Raw genomic sequence first — 22,768 nt, 5'->3', positions numbered from 1 at the left:
ATTGCAACTCTCTTCTCCTTGGCATCAGCTCCACCTACATCAACCGACTGCAACTGGTCCAGAACGCAGCCGCCCGACTCATCACCCACACCAAATCCTGGCATCATATCACTCCGGTCCTCAAACAACTTCACTGGCTTCCCATCTCCCACCGGATCACCTACAAAATCCTGGTCCTCACCTACAAAGCCCTCCACCATCTGCCCCCCCCCCCCCCCCATATCTCACTGACCTCCTCTCCTCCTACCAACCCTCACGGTCCCTCTCTGGGTGCTCCGGTTTCCTCCCACACTCCAAAGATGTACAGTTTTGTAGGTTAATTGGCTCGGTGCAAGTGTAAAATGTCCCCTAGTTTGTGTAGGGTAGTGTCAATGTGCAGGGATCGCTGGGCGGTGCGGACTTGGTGGGCCGAAGGTCCTGTTTTCACAAAGTCCAATGTCCAGAATGGGGTGGAAGTAATGGGGTACTGATCCCCACTGGTACTGCACCCCAGTGCTAGACAGACAGACACGTCCTCACTGGTACTGTACCCCAGTGTTACACATCGTCAGACCCATCCCCACTCTCCGTGTGAAAAAAGTTCTTCTCAGTATCCCATCCCTGCCTTCTCTCCATACCCCCTGATCCCTTTAGCCACAAGGGCCACATCTAACTCCCTCTTAAATATGGCCAATGAACTGTGTGGCCTCAACTACCTTCTGTGGCAGAGAATTCCACAGATTCACCACTCTCTGTGTGTGAAAAAATATGTTTTTCTCATCTCGGTCCTAAAGATTTCGCCCTCATCCTTAAACTGTGTGACCCCTAGTTCTGGACTTCCCCAACATCGGGAACAATCTTCCTGCATCTAGCCTGTCCAACCCCTTAAGAATTTTGTAAGTTTCTATAAGATCCCCCCTCAATCTTCTAAATTCTAGCGAGTACAAGCCGAGTCTACCCAGTCTTTCTTCATAAGACAGTCCTGCCATCCCACAGGAATCAGTCTGGTGAACCTTCTCTGTACTCCCTCTATGGCAAGAATGTCTTTCCTCAGATTAGGAGACCAAAACTGTACGCAATACTCCAGGTGTGGTCTCACCAAGACCCTGTACAACTGCAGTAGAACCTCCCTGCTCCTAGAATCAAATCCTCTATGGCAAGAACGTCTTTCCTCAGATTAGGAGACCAGAACTGTACGCAATACTCCAGGTGTGGTCTCACCTAGACCCTGTACAACTGCAGTAGAACCTCCCTGCTCCTATACTCAAATCCTTTTGCTATGAAAGCTAACATACCATTCGCTTTCGATTTATGCAGCACAGAAACAGGCCCTTCGGCCCAACTTGTCAATGCCAGCCAGGGAGAAAGGTGCTGGTTATTAACCCTATCTCTGCCTGTTATACATCTCTGTCGGGTCAGCCCTCAACCTGCTATAAAGAGTTAGCATAAACACTACGACATTTCATAAATCCATACAGACATGGAGTCAAACAGCACGTAAACTCCAGGTGTGGTCTCACCAAGACCCTGTACAACTGCAGTAGAACCTCCCTGCTCCTAGACTCAAATCCTCTATGGCAAGAATGTCTTTCCTCAGATTTGGAGACCAAAACTGTACGCAATACTCTGTACAATTGTGACAATTAGATGTATCTTGAATCTATTGCCACGTTCATTTCACTGCACATCTCGTATGCGTGTATGTGACAAATAAATTCAGATTCAATTTTAATTGTCATTGTCAGTGTACAGTACAGAGGCAACGAAATGCAGTGACAACGAAATGCAATCAAATCAACTTGACTCGACTTGAATCTTGGGTGCAAAGATCTTATTAACCATATAACCATATAACAATTACAGCACGGAAACAGGCCATCTCGGCCCTACAAGTCCGTGCCGAACAAATTTATTTCCCCTTAGTCCCACCTGCCTGCACTCATACCATAACCCTCCATTCCCTTCTCATCCATATGCCTATCCAATTTATTTTTAAATGATACCAATGAACCTGCCTCCACCACTTCCACTGGGAGCTCATTCCACACCGCTACCACTCTCTGCGTAAAGAAGTTCCCCCTCATATTACCCCTAAACTTCTGTCCCAAAATTCTTAAGGGGTTGGACAGGCTAGATGCAGGAAGATTGTTCCCGATGTTAGGGAAGTCCAGGACAAGGGGTCACAGCTTAAGGATAAAGGGGAAATCCTTTAAAACCGAGAGGAGAAGAACTTTTTTCACGCAGAGAGTGGTGAATCTCTGGAACTCTCTGCCACAGAGGGTAGTCGAGGCCACAGTTCATTGGCTATATTTAAGAGGGAGTTAGATGTGGCCCTTGTGGCTAAGGGGGATCAGGGGGTATGGAGAAGGCAGGGATGGGATACTGAGTTGGATACTGAGTTGGATGATCAGCGGTGCAGGCTCGAAGGGCCGAATGGCCTCTACTCCTGCACCTAATTTCTCTGTTTCTATGTTAATTCTGAAGTCATGTCCTCTTGTTTGAATCTTCCCTATTCTCAAAGGGAAAAGCTTGTCCACATCAACTCTGTCTATCCCTCTCATCATTTAAAAAACCTCTATCAAGTCCCCCTTAACCTTCTGCGCTCCAAAGAATAAAGCCCTAACTTGTTCAACCTTTCTCTGTAACTTAGTTGTTGAAACCCAGGCAACATTCTAGTAAATCTCCTCTGTACTCTCTCTATTTTGTTGACATCCTTCCTATAATTGGGCGAGCAAAATTGTACACCAAACTCCAGTACAGAGACAACGAAATGCATTGACAACGAAATGCAATCAAATCAACTTGACTCGACTTGAATCTTGGGTGCAAAGATCGGAACGGCTGTTGAATGTTATTGAATGTTATTAGAGGGTTAAATTGTTCATGACATGTATTTTTAATAATAATAATAATAATAACTTTATTTGTTAAGCACCTTAAAAACAACCAAAGCTGACCAAAGTGCTGTACAGAAAAAAGAAAACAAGCAAGACATCATAAAACAGGCAGAACAACAGAACATACAACTAACACGAGGCGCATAAATTACATACAAAAATCCAAACAATAAATTAAAAAACATAAAACGCAAGTACGAACAACGCAGCAAAACCAAGCAAATAACGTTAATAAACAATTCGACACCTCACTGGTCTACAAAGGCCACGGAGAATAGATATGTCTTCAGGAGTGATTTAAAAAACAGCTAGAGAAGGGGCCTGTTTAACGTGCAGAGGCAATTTCGTTGTCTCTGTACTGTACACTGACAATGACAATTAAAATTGAATCTGAATCTGAATACATTCCACAATCTCGGAGCCGACACAGCAAAAGCACTTTAATTGCTATTTATTTTGTAACGAAAACTGAATGGACACTGGTTGAGAAACGTTTTTTTTGTTTCCTCCGAGTATGCGAATACTCAGGAAATGACAATAAAGATTTACAATTACAATTATTCGCTGTAAGATCTTTGCTTGGGTGGATGTATGTATGTAAGGCCGAGGCCTAGGTGGGCAGGCTCCTCCCTCGCCTCCTCCCTTTTGTTAATAACGGTAAAGGATAGGCGGAGTTTCGTGTTGTGTGTGTGGTGATTTTTTTCTTCCTCTCCCCGGACTGTAGAGGGTCGACACCGAGCACACACACAGTTTCCTGTCGAGCCAGCCAGCGAGCGGTCTGTTTCGTCGTCGGGAAGGGGGAGAGAAGCAGAAGAAAGCAGCAGCGTAGATCCAGCCGCCATGGTAGGCCCGAGGCCTTTGGTCGTCGTCGTGTCCGTCGTCGTCGTCGTGTTGGGTGGACGGCGGGGAGCCCCTGCGGAATGTGGGGCGAGGCGGGAGGGAGACCCCGTGCATGTGTGTGTGTGGTGGTCGGGGAAGAAAGGGAAGCGCTCCCTTTAAAATGGCGACCCTGAGGGACGGCGGGTGGGGGGGCCTTTATGCCGCGGAGGGACACTATCGATCCCCTCTCTCCCCCCATACAGTGAGGGGGTGATGAAGCCCCCTCATCCCCTCCTCACCCGCGCGCACTAATCTCTCCCTCTCTCCCTCTCCCCCTCCCCCCACTCTACAAGAAGCCCCCCGGATTACGTCATCCCCCACTCTCTCTACATGAAGCCCCCCCCCCCGGATTACGTCATCCCCCCCTCCCCCACTCTACATGAAGCCCCCCCCACGGATTACGTCATCCCCCCCCCATCTCTTTTACCCGCGCGTACTAATCTCTCCGTTAGGCCGCCGCGGAGGGACACAGTTGAACCCCCCCCATACTCAGCGAGGGGTGATGAAGCCCCGGGAGTACGTCATCACCCCCTCACCCCGCGCGTACTAATCTCTCCGTTAGGCCGCCGCGGAGGGACACAATTGAGTCCCCCCCCATAGTGAGGGAGGGGTGATGAGGCCCGGGACTACTACTTCATCACCCCCCTCACCCGCGCGCAACTAATCTCTCCGTTAGGCCGCCGCGCGGAGGGACACAATTGAATCCCCCGCTCGCCCCCAATTTAGTCCCCCCCCTCCACTCAGCGTGGGGTGATGAGGCCCCGGGACTACTTCATCACCCCCTCACCCGCGCGCACTAATCTCTCTCTCCCCCCCCCCCCCCCCCCGCCCCTGCGCGCGGGCCCCACACACACACACACACACATACACCCCACACACCCTACCCGGTCCGCGTTCCAAACCCCCAGGAGATAAATTCCTTGTTTCGCCTCCACCCTCCCCCACCCTCGCTGTTTTTCCCCGCCGTCGGTCGGTCGGTCGCATTTTTGGTTTGAATGTGTTGTTGCATTTTTGTTGTTGTTGTGTGTGTGTGTTCACAATATATATAATCTCAGCAACAAAATTTTTTTTTTTTTTTCCGTTTGAGCGCCCCGGCCCCACCCTTCAATTTCCCCAACACCCTTTCTCTTCTCAAACCCCGTTATTTCCTGCATTCTTGCATTATTTGATTAATGGCTCAATTTTTTATGGTTTGCCTGAAGATGTTGCAACCTGTTCCTTCCTGTAAGCTTTTGAGTAGCCACTGTTTTAACCATTTGCACTCTCCCCCCCACAGTGTATTTTTCCTCTTATTGGTCTATTTTTCACTGCTTTGCACCATTTACTGGTTGCACTGAGGTTCAATCCCATTTTGCCAGCTGATTTCCTGAGTCAGACCGCATGGGAAACATAGAAACATAGAAATTAGGTGCAGGAGTAGAGGTCATTCGGCCCTTCGAGCCTGCACCGCCATTCAATATGATCATGGCTGATCATCCAACTCAGTATCCCGTACCTGCCTTCTCTCCATACCCTCTGATCCCCTTGGCCACAAGGGCCACATCTAACTCCCTCTTAAATATAGCCAATGAACTGGCCTCAACTACCCTTTGTGGCAGAGAGTTCCAGAGATTCACCACTCTCTGTGTGAAACGGTCCTTCTGCCCATCACGTCCATGCTGGGCACGAGCTACGAGTGGGGCAGTGAGGGGGCAGCAGGTGGCGGTCGGTCTAGGTGCAGAATCAGGCCATTCAGCCCATCTCCACCATTCAATCATGGCTGAAGATAGGCACAACATCTCTGGAGAGGAGGAAGATGGGGGGGGGGTTTCTTCTGTCTTTCGACCCGAATCCTTCTGGAAATAGGCAACGTTTCGGGCCGAAACCCGGAAGGGTTTTGGCCCGAAACGTTGCCTATTTCCTTCGCTCCATAGATGCTGCCTGACCCGCTGAGTTACTCCAGCACTCTGTGAAACATCACCAGTTTCTCCAGCTTTTATGTGTACCTTTGATTTTCCAGCATCTGCACAGTTCCTTCTTAAACACCTTCTCTCCAGAGCTGTTAGTAGCCATTGTTTTAACCATTTGCACTCCCCCCTCCCCCCACAGTGTATTTTTCCTTTTATTGGTCTATTTTTCACTGCTTTGCCCCATTTACTGGTTGCACTGAGGTTCAATCCCATTTTGCCAGCTGATTTCCTGAGTCAGACCGCATGGGAAACGGCCCTTCTGCCCATCACGTCCATGCTGGGCACGAGCTACGAGTGGGGCAGTGAGGGGGCAGCAGCTGGCGGTCGGTCTAGGTGCAGAATATGTGTGTTATGATTGTGTTTATAATTTGTTTTGTTGTTTGTCTTTTGCACAAAAGTCCGCGAGCATTGCCACTTTCATTTCACTGCACATCTCGTATGTGTATGTGACAAAATAAACTTGACTTGAGAATCAGGCCCTTCAGTCCATCTCCACCATTCAATCATGGCTGGGCTGAAGATAGGCGCAGAATCTCAGCCAGTCAGGCAGCATCTCTGGAGAGGAGGAGGAGGAAGATGGGGGGGGGGGATTCTTCTGTCTTTCGACCCGAATCCTTCTGGAAATAGGCAACGTTTCGGGCCGAACAGCCTGGTCAACCATGATCTTTAGAATTCGGGCCCTGACCCAAAACGTCACCTATCCATGTTCTCCACAGATGCTGCCTGACCCGCTGAGTTATGGTGCAGCAGCATCTATGGAGCGAAGGAAATAGGCAACGTTTCGGGGCCGAAATCCTTCTGGAAATAGGCAACGTTTCGGGCCGAAACCCGGAAGGGTTTCGGCCCGAAACGTTGCCTATTTCCTTAGCTCCATAGATGCTGCCTGACCCGCTGAGTTACTCCAGCATCTGCACAGTTCCTTCTTAAACACCTTCTCTCCAGAGCTTTTAGTAGCCACTGTTTTAACCATTTGCACTCTTCCCCCCCCCCAGTGTATTTTTCCTCTTATTGGTCTATTTTTCACTGCTTTGTCCCATTTACTGGCTGCACTGAGGTTCAATCCCGTAAGACCGCATTTTGCGAGCATTTTGGCCCCCCCTCCCTCCCTCCGGCTGAGTTTCCCCCCACCATTTTGTGCCTTCCGTGTAAACCAGCCTCTGCAGTTCCCTCCGATGCATTAAATCATGGCAGATCTATCTTTCCCTCTCAACCCCACGTTCTTCCGCCTGCCTTGCCTCTTCACAATCTGAAGCAGGCTGGTGACCCGAAACCTCGCCCCATTCTCCTTCTCCGGCGATGCTGAGTCACGCCAGCATTTTGTGTCTAACCTCTCCTCGTAACAGCTCACAGCCTTCAATATCACGATGCGAGCCAGCGCTATGCTAGTTAGTGGAGATCGTACAAGGAACAGGCTGCGGATACTAAATGGTTAACAAGAGAACCGTTCTTGACAGCTTGCATTCCGTGGAGTATTAGCGATAGATGCAAACTCCGCTGGAGCGGGATGGGCAGCATCTCTGGAGAGAAGGGTCTGGTGACGTGTTGGGTCGAGATCCTTCTCTCGACTGGCCTGAGTGTAAAATGTAGGCCACCATACCCCACCCACGTCTCCCTGCCTTGCCTCCGTATAAAAAACGTTTAGCCTGCTCCAGCCCCATTTTTCATCTCACCCTTGCATGTCGAAACAAAGCAAGAATGTGTTTGCGCCGAGGAACAGGATTCTTGAGATTTATTAACGTACGAGGGGAAAATATTGCCGCAACCCGTCTTAAATAACTAATCCTCGTGCCCATCTGATTCCAATCCAGATTTTTAAAAGAGATTTATTTTTTCCCTGTTCATTGTTCTTTGAGGAAGAGTTCTTTGAGGAATATTGGTCTCTTTTTGCCTTTAAATGGGCAGCCGCATATTTGTAAGGTGTGATATTTATTTTTCACTTCCCACAAGAGATAGTGTCTCTCTCTCCCTCTCTCCCTCTCTTCCTCTCTTCCTCCCTCTCCCCCCTCCCTCTCCCTCCTCCTCTCTCCCCCTCCCTCCCTCCCTCTCCTTCCGTCCCTTCCCCCCTCTCCCCCCTCCCCCTCCCCCTCCCTCTCCCCCTCTCCCCCCCCCCTCCCTCCCCCTCCCCCCTCTCCCCCTCTCCCCTCTCTCCCCCCTCTCTCTGCCTCTTTCTACATCCTCACTCTCTTTCGCCATCTCTCTGCACAGAAACATAGACAACAGGTGCAGGAGTGGAGGCCATTCGGCCCTTCGAGCCTGCACCATTCGCCATTCAATATGATCATGGCTGATCATCCAACTCAGTATCCTGTACCTGCCTTCTCTCCATACCCCCTGATCCCTTTAGCCACAAGGGCCACATCTAACTCCCTCTTAAATATAGCCAATGAACTGTGTGGCCTCAACCTCTGATCCCTTTAGCCACAAGGGCCACATCTAACTCCCTCTTAAATATAGCCAATGAACTGTGGCCTCAACCTCTGATCCCTTTAGCCACAAGGGCCACATCTAACTCCCTCTTAAATATAGCCAATGAACTGTGTGGCCTCAACTACCTTCTGTGGCAGAGAATTCCACAGATTCACCACTCTCTGTGTGTGTGTGAAAAAAAATGTTTTTTCTCATCTCGGTCCTAAAAGATTTCCCTCTTATCCTTAAACTGTGTCCTGGACTTCCCCAACATCAGGAACAATCTTCCTGCATCTAGCCTGTCCAACCCCTCAGACGTGGCCTGAGTTCCTCCAGCACATTGTGTTTTCCAACCCTTGAGATTCCAGCATCTGCAGTTCCTTTGCCTCATTGCTGTCCACATCCACCTTCTCCAGTCCTCCTCCGGGACTTTGTTTTATTCGGAGTAAACCAGCATCTGTAGCTTAGAAACACAGACAATAGGTGCAGGAGGAGGCCATTCGGCCCTTCGAGCCAGCACCATTCGCCATTCATTGCGATCATGGCTGATCGTCCCCTATCAATAACCCGTGCCTGCCTTCTCCCCATATCCCTTGACTCCACTAGCCCCTAGAGCTCTATCTAACTCTCTCTTAAATCCATCCAGTGACTTGGCCTCCACTGCCCTCTGTGGCAGGGAATTCCACAAATTCACACAACTCTCTGGGTGAAATTTTTTTTCCTCACCTCAGTCTTAAATGACCTCCCGTTTATTCTAAGACTGTGTGTGTGGCCCCTGGTTCTGGACTCGCCCAACATTGGGAACATTTTTCCTGCATCTAGCTTGTCCAGTCCTTTTATAATTTTATATGTTTCTATAAGCCCCCCCCCTCATCCTTCTAAACTCCAGTGAATACAAGCCTAGTCTTTTCAATCTTTCCTCATATGACAGTCCCGCCATCCCAGGGATCAATCCTGTTGTGCCTTCAGGTTAAATACTGCCCTGCTGGGATTCGAACACACGTCCCCTGCATCACTGGTTGCTAGTCCCGTAATGTAACCACTACACCACACCACACCACCCTCTTGCCCCTCTCGAGAATGTTTCTTGGGTACAAGCCATGCCTGTCCATCCCATTGAGGCCTGTAGCCCTGTGGATTTAGGGAACCACAGCTCTGGACTGCAGATGTGGTCTGCCCAGTGTCTTTGTGTTTCCCCATCTCCTCACACCGTGTGTTGGGTAAAAACAACAGCCTGGTCAACCATGATCTTTAGATTTCAGGCCCCGACCCAAAACGTCACCTATCCATGTTCTCCACAGATGCTGCCTGACCCGCTGAGTTACTCCAGCACTCTGTGAAACGTCACCTATCCATGTTCTCCACAGATGCTGCCTGACCCGCTGAGTTACTCCAGCACTCTGTGAAACGTCACCTATCCATGTTCTCCACAGATGCTGCCTGACCCGCTGAGTTACTCCAGCACTCTGTGAAACGTCACCTATCCATGTTCTCCACAGATGCTGCCTGACCCGCTGAGTTATGGTGCAGCAGCATCTATGGAGCGAAGGAAATAGGCAACGTTTCGGGCCCAAAATCCTTCTGGAAATAGGCAACGTTTCGGGCCAAAATCCTTCTGGAAATAGGCAACGTTTCGGGCCCAAAATCCTTCTGGAAATAGGCAACGTTTCGGGCCAAAATCCTTCTGGAAATAGGCAACGTTTTGGGCCGAAACCCGGAAGGGTTTCGGCCCGAAACGTTGCCTATTTCCTTAGCTCCATAGATGCTGCCTGACCCGCTGAGTTACTCCAGCACTCTGTGAAACGTCACCTACCCATGTTCTCCACAGATGCTGCCTGACCCGCTCCAGCACTTTGAATACCGCTGTAACTTTTCTCTTGAGGTTCTCTTCCGCTAAGTCTAGCTTGCATCGGAAAAAAGATGCCTTCGGGGCAGTTCGGAGTGCGTTTAAACTACACGCCCTCACGTCCTTGGCAGCGTGGGAGGAAATCAGGGCACCTGGAGGAAACCCACACACGTTTCACAGGAAGGATGTGTAATCTCTACACCGATTATCAGAGGTCGGAATCGAACCGGGCCTCTTTGCTCTGTGACGCAGTGACTGCTGCCCTCCTTTAATAGTTTTTTTACCTCGTGGCGGATGAGCTAATGGTCTGGACTCCCGTTGTCTTAACTGGGGAGGCGCAATTATTATTTTCCAATTAACGGAAAGGAATTTTGCAAACAGGATAACATATCAAGCCTGCCTGTATCGGCAGATGAAGAGGCCCTTTGTGGCTCAATTGACAACCCCCCAACGGTCTTGAGTTCTGCTTTTCCCCCCCAGGGATAGGTTTATTTTCCTCCCTTCCGATTCTCAGCTTCTGTAAGGTAGACAAAAGTGCTGGAGAAACTCAGCGGGTGCAGCAGCAGCAGCATCTATGGAGCGAAGGAAATAGGCAACGTTTCGGACCCAAAATCCTTCTGGAAATAGGCAACGTTTCGGGCCCGAAATCCTTCTGGAAATAGGCAACGTTTCTGACCCAAAATCCTTCTGGAAATAGGCAGCGTTTCGGGCCAAAATCCTTCTAGAAATTCAATGTTTCGGGCCCGAAATCCTTCTGGAAATAGGCAACGTTTCGGGCCTGAAATCCTTCTGGAAATAGGCAACGTTTTGGGCCAAAATCCTTCTGGAAATAGGCAACGTTTCGGGCCAAAATCTTTCTGGAAATTCAACGTTTCGGGCCCGAAATCCTTCTGGAAATAGGCAACGTTTTGGGCCTGAAATCCTTCTGGAAATAGGCAACGTTTCGGGCCAAAATCCTTCTGGAAATAGGCAACGTTTCGGGCCAAAATCCCTCTGGAAATAGGCAACGTTTTGGGCCAAAATCCTCTGGAAATAGGCAACGTTTTGGGCCAAAATCCTCTGGAAATAGGCAACGTTTCGGGCCGAAATCCAGGAAATAGGCAACGTTTCGGGCCTGAAATCCTTCTGGAAATACCCGGAAGGGTTTCGGCCCGAAACGTTGCCTATTTCCTTTGCTCCACATAGATGCTGCTGCACCCGCTGAGTTCCTCCAGCACTTTTGTCTACCTTAGAGAAGATGATCATATCGAATGGCGAACGGTGCAGGCTCGAAGGGCCGAATGGCCTCTACTCCAGCACCTATTGTCTGTGTTTCTATGACCAGCGATCCCAGCACACAATGCCCCTTTATACCGAGCTAATTGACCCAAAAATAAAAACCTGGAGTGTGGGAGGAAACTGAAGATGTCGGAGAAAACTCACGCAGGTCACGGGGAGAAAGTTCAGATCCTGTGCCCGTAGTCAGGATCGAACCAGGGGTTTCGGCCCCGAAACGTTGCCTATTTCCTTCGCTCCATAGATCCTCCCGCACCTGCTGAGTTTCTCCAGCATTTTCCATTTTCCAGCATCTGCACAGTTCCTTCTCAAACACAAATGTTCGATTTTAATCTCCTTATTTTTCCATTCATTCCCCCAGACTCTCTCTCTAAAGACACAATGCCCTTCCTTGTTGCTTCACCCTTTTAAAATATCCACGGCAACTTTTTGTTCCATTCTAATTCTTTTGTTATTTATCTTTCGGGCTGTTTTTGCTGAGCCTGCGTTTTAATTTCTTAGCAATTCATACAGTTTCGAGGGTTTTATGTTTGCGATGAAGCTTTTCCTCATGTGCAAACAGGCCCTTCGGCCCAACTTGCCCATACCAGCCAACAATGTCCCATCTACACTAGTCCCACCTGCCCGCGTTTGGTCCATATCCCTCCAAACCTGTCCTACCCATGTCCCTGTTTCTTAAACGTTGGGATAGCCCCAGCCTCAACTACCTCCTCCGGCAGCTCGTTCCATACACCCACCACCCTCTGTGTGGAAATGTTCCTGTTAAATCTTTCCCCCTTCACCTAGAAACATAGAAACATAGAAATTAGGTGGAGGAGTAGAGGCCATTCGGCCCTTCGAGCCTGCACCGCCATTCAATATGATCATGGCTGATCATCCAACTCGGTATCCCGTACCTGCCTTCTCTCCATACCCCCTGATCCCCTTAGCCACAAGGGCCACATCTAACTCCCTCTTAAATATAGCCAATGAACTGGCCTCAACTACCCTCTGTGGCAGAGAGTTCCAGAGATTCACCACTCTCTGCGTGAAAAAAAGTTCTTCTCATCTCGGTTTTAAAGGATTTCCCCTTTATCCTTAAGCTGTGACCCCTTGTCCTGGACTTCCCTAACATCGGGAACAATCTTCCTGCATCTAGCCTGTCCAACCCCTTAAGGATATGGGGAGAAGGCAGGAACGGGGTACTGATTGGGGATGATCAGCCATGATCACACCTTAACCATATAACCATATAACAATTACAGCACGGAAACAGTCCATCTCGGCCCCACAAGTCTGTGCCGAACAAATTTTTTTTCCCCCTTAGTCCCACCTGCCTGCACTCATACCATAACCCTCCATTCCCTTCTCATCCATATGCCTATCCAATTTATTTTTAAATGATACCAATGAACCTGCCTCCACCACTTCCACTGGGAGCTCATTCCACACCGCTACCACTCTCTGAGTAAAGAAGTCTCCCCTCATGTTACCCCTAAACTTCTGTCCCTTAATTCTGAAGTCATGTCCTCTTGTTTGAATCTTCCCTATTCTCAAAGGGTTTCAGACTCTGACAAACTCGTATCGAATGGCGAATGGTGCAGGCTCGAAGGGCCGAATGGCCTCTACTCCTGCACCTATTGTCTATGTTTCTATGATTATGTCGGGGGGGGGGGGCAAACTTAAAACCCTCGAAACTGTATGAATTGCTAAGAATTACACCTCTGGTCCTCGATTCCCCTACTCTGGGCAAGAGACTCTGTGCATCTACCCGATCTATTCCTCTCATGATTTTATACACCTCTATGAGATTGCTAACTGCTACAATCGAGCCGTCCACAGTGTACAGATACATGGTCAAATTATAGGAGCAGAATTAGGCCATTCGGCCCACTCTGCCATTCAATCACGGCTGATCTATCTCTCCCTCCTAACCCCATTCTCCTGCCTTCTCCACATTCTCCCCTGACATCCGCACTAAACGCAGTGCAATGAGTCTGCCCTCCTGCATCAGCTGCCGTTTTAAAAATAGACGAGGGTGCAACTAGACTGGCGGCGTTCCGGATTCTGGCAGCCGGAACCAGCCACAGGGAACGAGAGTCTCGTTGGGGAAATCAGGACAGCCTGGCAAAGGCCCTTCGAACCTGCACCATTCGCCATTCGATATGATCATGGCTGATCATCCAACTCAGTATCCTTACCTGCCTTCTCTCCATACCCCCTGATCCCTTTAGCCTCAAGGGTCACATCTAACTCCCTCTTAAATATAGCCAATGAACTGTGGCCTCAACTACCCTCTGTGGCAGAGAGTTCCACAGATTCACCACTCTCTGTGTGAAAAAAAGTTCTTCTCATCTCGGTTTTAAAGGATTTCCCCCTTATCCTTAAGCTGTGACCCCTTGTCCTGGACTTCCCCAACATCGGGAACAATCTTCCTGCATCTAGCCTGTCCAACCCCTTAAGAATTTTGTAAGTTTCTATAAGATCCCCCCTCAATCTCCTAAATTCTAGAGAGTATAAACCAAGTCTATCCAGTCTTTCTTCATAAGACAGTCCTGCCATCCCAGGAATCAGTCTGGTGAACCGTCTCTGCACTCCCTCTATGGCAATAATAGAAACATAGAAATTAGGTGCAGGAGTAGGCCATTCGGCCCTTCGAGCCTGCACCGCCATTCAATATGATCATGGCTGATCATCCAACTCAGTATCCCGTACCTGCCTTCTCTCCATACCCCCTGATCCCCTTAGCCACAAGGGCCACATCTAACTCCCTCATATGATAATGTCCTTCCTCTGACCACGGGTGCTGTCTGTGTGGAGTTTGCCTGTTCTCACCCGTGGGTTTTCGCCGGGTGCTCTAGTTTCCTCCCAAGTCTAGGCTAATTGGCTTGGGACGAGTGTAAATTGTGTGTGTGTGTGTACAGCCAGTCTTACTTAAAAATCGCCTCTAAGTTTGGAACAGCCGGGCTAGGACTGTGGGTACAAACTCTGTCTGTAATGGACACAGGACATGTGGTGGGGACCAGGGAGGTGCTGATTTTCTGCGGTTTACGTCGATTTGGGAGGATTTGGTGATTAAAATGTGTCTGCACTTATGACTCTTGCCTGTGGCTGTCTGCCAGTCGGCACTAGGCATTAGGGTGCTCGAGGAAGCCACACCCTTGCCTCGGGCCTCCCATTCTTATAGAAACTTACAAAATTCTTAAGGGGTTGGACAGGCTAGATGCAGGAAGATTGTTCCCGATGTTGGGGAAGTCCAGGACAAGGGGTCACAGCTTAAGGATAAGGGGGAAATCCTTTAAAACCGAGATGAGAATGCATTTCGTTGTCTCTGTACTGTACACTGACAATGACAATTAAAATTGAATCTGAATCTGAATCTGATGAGAAGAACTTTTTTTCACACAGAGAGTGGTGAATCTCTGGAATTCTCTGCCACAGAGGGTAGTTGAGGCCACAGTTCATTGGCTATATTTAAGAGGGAGTTAGATGTGGCCCTTGTGGCTAAGGGGATCAGGGGGTATGGAGAGAAGGCAGGTACGGGATACTGAGTTGGATGATCAGCCCATGATCATATTGAATGGCGAATGGTGCAGGCTCGAAGGGCCGAATGGCCTCTACTCCTGCACCTAATTTCTATGTTTCTATTCTATGCCATGTATATCTGTTTCTGATTCAGATTCTGTGCCGTGTACAGTACACAGACAACGAAATGCAGTTAGCATCTCCCTGGAAGAGCGACAGAGAATCTGGGCGATATCTAAATCTATTTGTGACATGGTGGGAGGAGTGTCTCTCCTTGTAGCACCTCCCGTATGGTAGGAGGGTAAACTGTCTCACTGCGCCAGAGACCCGGGTTCCATCCTGACCACGGGTGCTGTCTGCGCGGAGTTTGCATGTTCTCCCACGTGGGGTTTGCTCCAGTTTCCTTCCACACTCCACAAAGAGCTACAGGTTAAATTGGCTTCTGCAAAATTCGCTGCCTCGGATTGTTAAGGGCTTGGACACACGAGAGGCAGGGAACATGTTCCCCATGTTGGGAGGGGAGGGGGGGTGTCCAGAAGCAGGGGGCCACACACACACACACACACGTACACACACTCACTCACACACACACGTACACACACACTCACCTCACACGCACACACACACTCACACACATACACGCACACACTCTCACACACACACACACACACACACACACACACACACACACACAGACAGACACACACACAATAAGGGGTAAGCCATTTCGAACTGAGACGAGGAAACACTTTTTCTCACAGAGAGTGTGAGTCTGTGGAATTCTCTGCCACACACACTCACACACACACACACTCACACACACACACACACACACACACACACACACACACACAATAAGGTGTAAGCCATTTCGAACTGAGACGAGGAAACACTTTTTCTCACACAGAGAGTTGTGAGTCTGTGGAATTCTCTGCCCCAGATGCGGGTTCTCTGGATGCTTTCAAGAGAGAACTAGATAGGGCTCTTAAAGGTAGCGGAGTCAGGGGAGAAGGCAGGAACGGGGTACTGATTGGGGATGATCAGCCCATGATCACATTGAATGGCGGTGCGGTGCTGGCTCGAATAGGGCCGAATGGCCTCTACTCCTGCACCTGTTGTCTGTAGAATTGTCGCATGGCGTTGGTGTGCGGGGTGATCGCTGGCTGGTATGGGCTTGATGGGCCGAAGGGCCTGTTTCTGTGCCGTCTCTCCTAAAGCCACACACTGGCGCTGAAGGTGTTAATGCTCCATACTTTTGTCTACCTTCGATTTTCCAGCATCTGCACAGTTCCTTCTTAAAACAACGGGTTAATCCCGAACCCGGACGGGCGGCCCCTTTGACTGGGTTCGAGACTTCCCACGGAAAAAGGTCTCTGCGAATTTGAGTAGCAATTGGCGGAAAATGGCCTCGGAAACAATGAGGTGATTGTAGCCGTCGCAGTCATTTTCCGAAACCATGAGCAGTTGAAATATCATGAATTCCTTTACCTAATAAGGAGTTTGTGTGAAAATATCGTCTCGTGCTGGGCGTGGCCTGAGAACTGTCTCTCGAGTCTGGCTGGCTGGCTGGCTGGCTTTCGTTCCGAGATCTATCTGGCTTCTAAAGTTACGAGTTCCCCCTTTGCTTCTTAAGTTACATCTGGGAGCGCATGGGGGCACAGTGAGGCTTCGAGGCTTTGCCGTGACGTTTAGTTCGGTTTTAATAAGTGAATTTGGCAGGAAGCAAGACTGGTTTTAAATCGAATTCAGACACACGCATGCACGCACACACACACACATATACACACACACACGCATACACACACACACACACATATATATAGACACACACACACACATATATACACACACACACACACACACACACACACACACACACACACACACACACACACACACACACACACACACACACACACACACACACACACACACACACACACACACACACACACACACACACACACACACACACACACACTGCTGGAGTAACTCAGCGGGACCGGAAGCAGCATCTCTGGTGAGAAGGAATGGGCCAGCCCGGAACGTTGATAGAAACATAGAAATTAGGTGCAGGAGTAGAGGCCATTCGGCCCTTCAAGCCTGCACCATGATCATCCAACTCAGTATCCCGTACCTGCCTTCTCTCCATACCCCCTGATCCCTTTAGCCACAAGGGCCACATCTAACTCCCTCTTAAATATAGCCAATGAACTGTGTGGCCTCAACTACCCTCTGCGGCAGAGAGTTCCAGAGATTCACCACTCTCTGTGTGAAAAAAGTTCTTCTCATCTCGGTTTTAAAGGATTTCCCCCTTATCCTTAAGCTGTGACCCCTTGTCCTGGACTTCCCCAACATCGGGAACAATCTTCCTGCATCTAGCCTGTCCAACCCCTTAAGAAATTTTGTAAGTTTCTATAAGATCCCCTCTCAATCTCCTAAATTCTAGAGAGTATAAACCAAGTCTATCCAGTCTTTCTTCATAAGGCAGTCCTGACATCCCAGGAATCAGTCTGGTGAACCGTCTCTGCACCCCCTCTTGATGCTGCCTGTCCCGCTGAGTTACTCCAGCATTGTGTGTCCCACCCTCGATGTTCCCAAGGGTCCCGACCCGAAACGTCACCCATTCGTAGAAGCATAGACAATAGGTGCAGGAGTAGAGGCCATTCGGCCCTTCGAGCCTGCACCATTCGCCATTCAATATGATCATGGCTGATCATCCAACTCAGTATCCCGTACCTGCCTTCTCTCCATACCCACTGACACCCGCACTAATCCACAGTCTCTATCTACGTCTCAAAAATGTCCACTGTGGGCCAAAGGCGGTGTTTGGGCGTTTATTATCATGTGCTCCGAGTGTTTAGGTTTGGATATGCTGGTTTACACTTGTAACTGAGTCTCTCTCCTCTCTCTCCCCCCCCTCTATCTCCCCCCCCCCCTCCTCCTCCCCCCCTCTCTCCTCCCCCTTCTCTCTCCTCCCCCTTCTCTCTCCCCCCTTTCTCTCTCCCCCTCCCCCATCTCCCCTCCTTCTCTCTCTCCCCCCTCTCTACTATCTTTCTTTCTCTTTTTCCTTCCTCTCTCCCTCTCTCTCCCCCTCTCCCCCTCTACTCTCTATCTCTCTCCCCCCCCCCCTCTCTCTCTCCTCCTCTCTCCCCCCCCCCTCTCTATCTATTATCTTTCTCTTTTTTCCTCTCTATCTATCTTTCTTTTTCTCTCACTCTCTTTCTCTATCTATTCTCTTTTTCTCTCTCCCCTTTCTCCCTCCCCTTCTCTCCTCCCTCCCTCCCTCTCTCCGCCCCCCCTCCTCCCTCTCTCCCCTCTCTATCTCTATTATCTTTCTCTTTTTCCTTCTCTCTCTCTCTTTTTCCCTCTCTCTTTCTCTCTATCTCTCTCTCCTCCCCTCTCCCCCTCCTCCCCTCTCCCCCCTCCCTCTCTTTCTCTCTCTCCCTTCTCACTTTCTCTATTATCTTTCTCTTTTTCCTTCTCTCACTTTCTCTCTATCTCTCTCTCCCTCCCTCTCCCCTTTCTCTCTCTACCCCCCTTTCTCTCTCCCTCTCCCTCTCCCCCCTTTCTCTCCTCCCTCCCTTTCTCTCTGTCCCCTCTCTCTCCATCCCCACAGGCATCCGGGGTGAAAGTGTGCGATGAGGTGGTGAACTGCTTCACCAACATGAAGGTGCGCAAGGCGTGTGCCAAGGGAGAGGCTATGAAGAGGAAGAAGGCCATCATGCTGGTCATCAACAAGACCAAGGACCTGATCATCCTGGACGAGGAGAGGCAGATCCTCATGGGCGATATCCAGCAGGGACTGATCAAAAATCCCTTCGACCACTTCATGAGCATGTTCCACACGGACCGCTGTTGCTATGCCATCTATGATGCAAACTATGAGACCAAGGAATCTAAGAAGGAGGAGCTCATCTTCATTCATTGGTACGTGCTTTAATATTCTCCTGCCTTCTCCCTGTTTGACAATGAGGATAGGGGAACTATTCATGGAGTGACACAGTGACACCTTCGGCCCAACATGTCCCAGCCATAGTAGGTTGAACAAGTTAGGTCTTTATTCTTTGGAGCGCAGAAGGTTAAGGGGGGACTTGATAGAGGTCTTTAAAATGATGAGAGGGATAGACAGAGTTGACGTGGGAAAAGCTTTTCCCACTGAGAGTAGGGAAGATTCAAACAAGGGGACATGACTTGAGAATTAAGGGACAGAAGGAACATGAGGGGGAACTTTTTTACTCAGAGAGTGGTGGCGGTGTGGAATGAGGTGGTGGAGGCAGGTTCGTTTTTATCATTTAAAAATAAATTGGATAGTTATATGGACGGGAAGGGGATGGAGGGTTATGGTCTGAGCGCAGGTAGATGGGACTAGGGGAGATTAAGTGTTCGGCACGGACTAGAAGGGTCGAGATGGCCTGTTTCCGTGCTGTAATTGTTATATGGTGATACTAGTCCCACCTGCCTGCGCTTGGTCCATATCCCTCCAAACCTGTGTTTAAGAAGGAACTGTGCAGATGCTGGAGAATCGAAGATTACACAAAAAAGCTGGAGAAACTCAGCGGGTGCAGCAGCATCTATGGAGCGAAGGAAATAGGCAACGTTTCGGGCCGAAACCCTTGCGGGTTTCGGCCCGAAACGTTGCCTATTTCCAGAAGGATTCGGGTCGAAAGACAGAAGAACTGGCAGCTCGTTCCATACACCCACCACCCTCTGTGTGGGAAAAGTTCCCTGTTAAATCTTTCCCCCTTCACCTTGAACCCGTGTGTCCTCTGGTCCTCGATTCCCCGGCTCTGGGCAAGAGACTCTGCCCGGTCTATTCCTCTCATGATTTTGTACACCTCTATAAGATCACCCCCCTCATCCTCCTGCGCTCCAGGGAATAGAGTCCCAGCCTCTCCCTGCAACTCAGGCCCTCGAGAGCTAACAGGCCCCTCGTCAATTATTACTGCGCTATTTGAGACTAAGGGGACTGGTGTTTGTGTGTGTGTGTGTGTGTGTGTGTGTGTGTGTGTGTGTGTGTGTGTGTGTGTGTGTGTGTGTGTGTGTGTGTGTGTGTGTGTACGTGTGTGTGTGTGTGTGTGTGTGTGTGTGTGTGTGTGTGTGTGTCTGTGTGTGTGCGTGTGTCTGTGTGTGTGTCTGTGTGTGTGTGTATGTGTGTGTGTGTGTGTGTGTGTGTGTGTGTGTCTGTGTGTGTGTGTGCGTGTGTGTCTGTGTGTGCGTGTCTGTGTGTCTGTGTGTGACCTGATTCTTGTTTTGTCTTGACAGGAGTCCAGAAGGGGCCACAATTCACGACAAGCTGATCTACGCCAGCTCCAAAGATGCAGTCACCAAAAAGTTTAACGGTAAAACGCTTTCTTTGTTAGAGAGAGATACAGTGTGGAAACAGGCCCTTCAGCCCAACTTGCCCACACTGGCCAACATGTCCCAACTACACTATTCCCTCCTCTTTTCTCACATAGACAATAGGTGCAGGAGTAGAGGCCATTCGGCCCTTCGAGCCAGCACCAGGTTCTCTGGATGCTTTCAAGAAAGAGCTAGATAGGGCTCTTAAAGATAGCCGAGTCGTAGAAACATAGAAAATACAGTAGGTGCAGGAGTAGAGGCCATTCGGCCCTTCGAGCCTGCACCATTCGCCATTCAATATGATCATGGCTGATCATCCAACTCAGTATCCCATCCCTGCCTTCTCTCCATACCCCCTAACCCCTTTAGCCACAAGGGCCACATCTAACTCCCTCTTAAATATAGCCAATGAACTGTGTGGCCTCAACTACCTTCTGTGGCAGAGAATTCCACAGATTCACCACTCTCTGTGTGTGAAAAAAAATGTTTTTCTCATCTCGGTCCTAAAAGACTTCCCCCTTATCCTTAAACTGTGTGTGTGACCCCTTGTCCTGGACTTCCCCAACATCGGGAACAATCTTCCTGCGTATAGCCTGTCCAACCCCTTAAGAATTTTGTAAGTTTCTATAAGATCCCCCCTCAATCTTCTAAATTCTAGCGAGTACAAGCCGAGTCTATCCAGTCTTTCTTCATATGAAAGTCCTGACATCCCAGGAATCAGTCTGGTGAACCTTCTCTGTACTCCCTCTATGGCAACATAGACATAGAAACATAGACAATAGGTGCAGGAGTAGAGGCCATTCGGCCCTTCGAGCCTGCACCGCCATTCAATATGATCATGGCTGATCATACAACTCAGTATCCCGTACCTGCCTTCTCTCCATACCCCCTGATCCCCTTAGCCACAAGGGCCACATCTAACTCCCTCTTAAATATAGCCAAATGAACTGGCCTCAACTACCCTCTGTGGCAGAGAGTTCCAGAGATTCACCACTCTCTGTGTGAAAAAGTTCTTCTCATCTCGGTTTTAAAGGATTTCCCCCTTATCCTTAAGCTGTGACCCCTTGTCCTGGACTTCCCCAACATCGGGAACAATCTTCCTGCATCTAGCCTGTCCAACCCCTTAAGAATTTTGTAAGTTTCTATAAGATCCCCCTCTCAATCTCCTAAATTCTAGAGAGTATAAACCAAGTCTATCCAGTCTTTCTTCATAAGACAGTCCTGACATCCCAGGAATCAGTCTGGTGAACCTTCTCTGCACTCCCTCTATGGCAATAATGTCCTTCCTCAGATTTGTAGACAAAAACTGTACGCAATACTCCAGGTGTGGTCTCACCAAGACCCTGTACAACTGCAGTAGAACCTCCCTGCTCCTATACTCAAATCCTTTTGCTATGAAAGCTAACATACCATTGGCTTTCTTTACTGCCTGCTGCACCTGCATGCCTACCTTCAATGACTGGTGTACCATGACACCCAGGTCTCGCTGCATCTCCCCCTTTCCCAATCGGCCACCATTCAGATATTAGTCTGCTTTCCCGTTTTTGCCACCAAAATGGATAACCTCACATTTATCCACATTATACTGCATCTGCCAAACATTTGCCCCCTCACCCAGCCTATCCAAGTCACCCTGCAGTCTCCTAGCATCCTCCTCACAGCTAACACTGCTCCCCAGCTTAGTGTCATCCGCAAACTCGGAGATATTGCCTTCAATTCCCTCATCCAGATCATTAATATATATTGTAAATAGCTGGGGTCCCAGCACTGAGCCTTGCGGTACCCCACTAGTCACTGCCTGCCATTGTGAAAAGGACCCGTTTAGAATGACTTTCCTCAAATTAGGAGACCAAAACTGTACGCAATACTCCAGGTGTGGTCTCACCAAGACCCTGTACAACTGCAGTAGAACCTCCCTGCTCCTAGACTCAAATCCTCTATGGCAAGAATGTCTTTCCTCAGATTAGGAGACCAAAACTGTACGCAATACTCCAGGTGTGGTCTCACCAAGACCCTGTACAACTGCAGAAGGACCTCCTTTGCTCCTGTACTCAACTCCTCTTGTTATGAAGGCCAACAGGCCAAAACTGTACACAATACTCCAGGTGTGGTCTCACCAAGACCCTGTACAACTGCAGTAGGACCTCTTTGCTCCTGTACTCAACTCCTCTTGTTATGAAGGCCAACAGGCCAAAACTGCACGCAATACTCCAGGTGTGGTCTCACCAAGACCCTGTACAACTGCAGTAGAACCTCCCTGCTCCTAGACTGAAACCTAACGGTGATCTGTTTGTCTTGCAGGCATCAAGCATGAATGGCAGGTGAATGGCTTTGATGACTTGGCCGACATCCAATCATTGGCTGCAAAGCTGGGCTCCGATGTGGTGGCAGTAGAGTCTCGACACATCTAACACCAGCCCCACGACCATCATCCATCTTTCCAACGTCTTGTGTGTGTGCTGGGTTTCTGATTTTTTGTTTTTGGGCCTACCACGCCCCTTTCAGTTTGTCCACACTTGTCTTTGGCTCCCCTACTCTAATGCTTGCTTTTTATTAAATCCTGTCTGTCTGTAATTTGGGGACCAGTTATTTAGAGGGCTCCTGACACCAATAACCAGGGGCCTCGGGCGGTGGGTGGGTGGGGGTGTGGGAGGGGAGGGGAGGAGAGTCCCGAGGACAGATATTACTCG

The 22,768-nt window shown here is 49.4% G+C and overlaps 1 protein-coding gene across 1 annotated transcript; it reads left to right on the top strand.

Moving 5' to 3' along the window:
- Positions 1 to 3,546: 3,546 nt before the first annotated feature.
- LOC129715584 (cofilin-2-like) lies at positions 3,547 to 22,648 on the top strand. Its single transcript, XM_055665457.1, has 4 exons — positions 3,547 to 3,719; positions 18,355 to 18,665; positions 20,001 to 20,077; positions 22,380 to 22,648. The coding sequence occupies exons 1-4, from the start codon at positions 3,717 to 3,719 to the stop codon at positions 22,487 to 22,489; spliced, it is 501 nt and encodes a 166-aa protein (XP_055521432.1). The 5' UTR covers positions 3,547 to 3,716; the 3' UTR covers positions 22,490 to 22,648.
- Positions 22,649 to 22,768: the final 120 nt, after the last annotated feature.

This window comes from Leucoraja erinacea, unplaced genomic scaffold (assembly GCF_028641065.1).
Source record: "Leucoraja erinacea ecotype New England unplaced genomic scaffold, Leri_hhj_1 Leri_1266S, whole genome shotgun sequence".
Classification (NCBI taxonomy): domain Eukaryota; kingdom Metazoa; phylum Chordata; class Chondrichthyes; order Rajiformes; family Rajidae; genus Leucoraja; species Leucoraja erinaceus.
The sequence above is the reverse complement of the archived record's forward strand: the minus strand, read 5'-3'. Positions and strand labels throughout refer to the sequence as shown.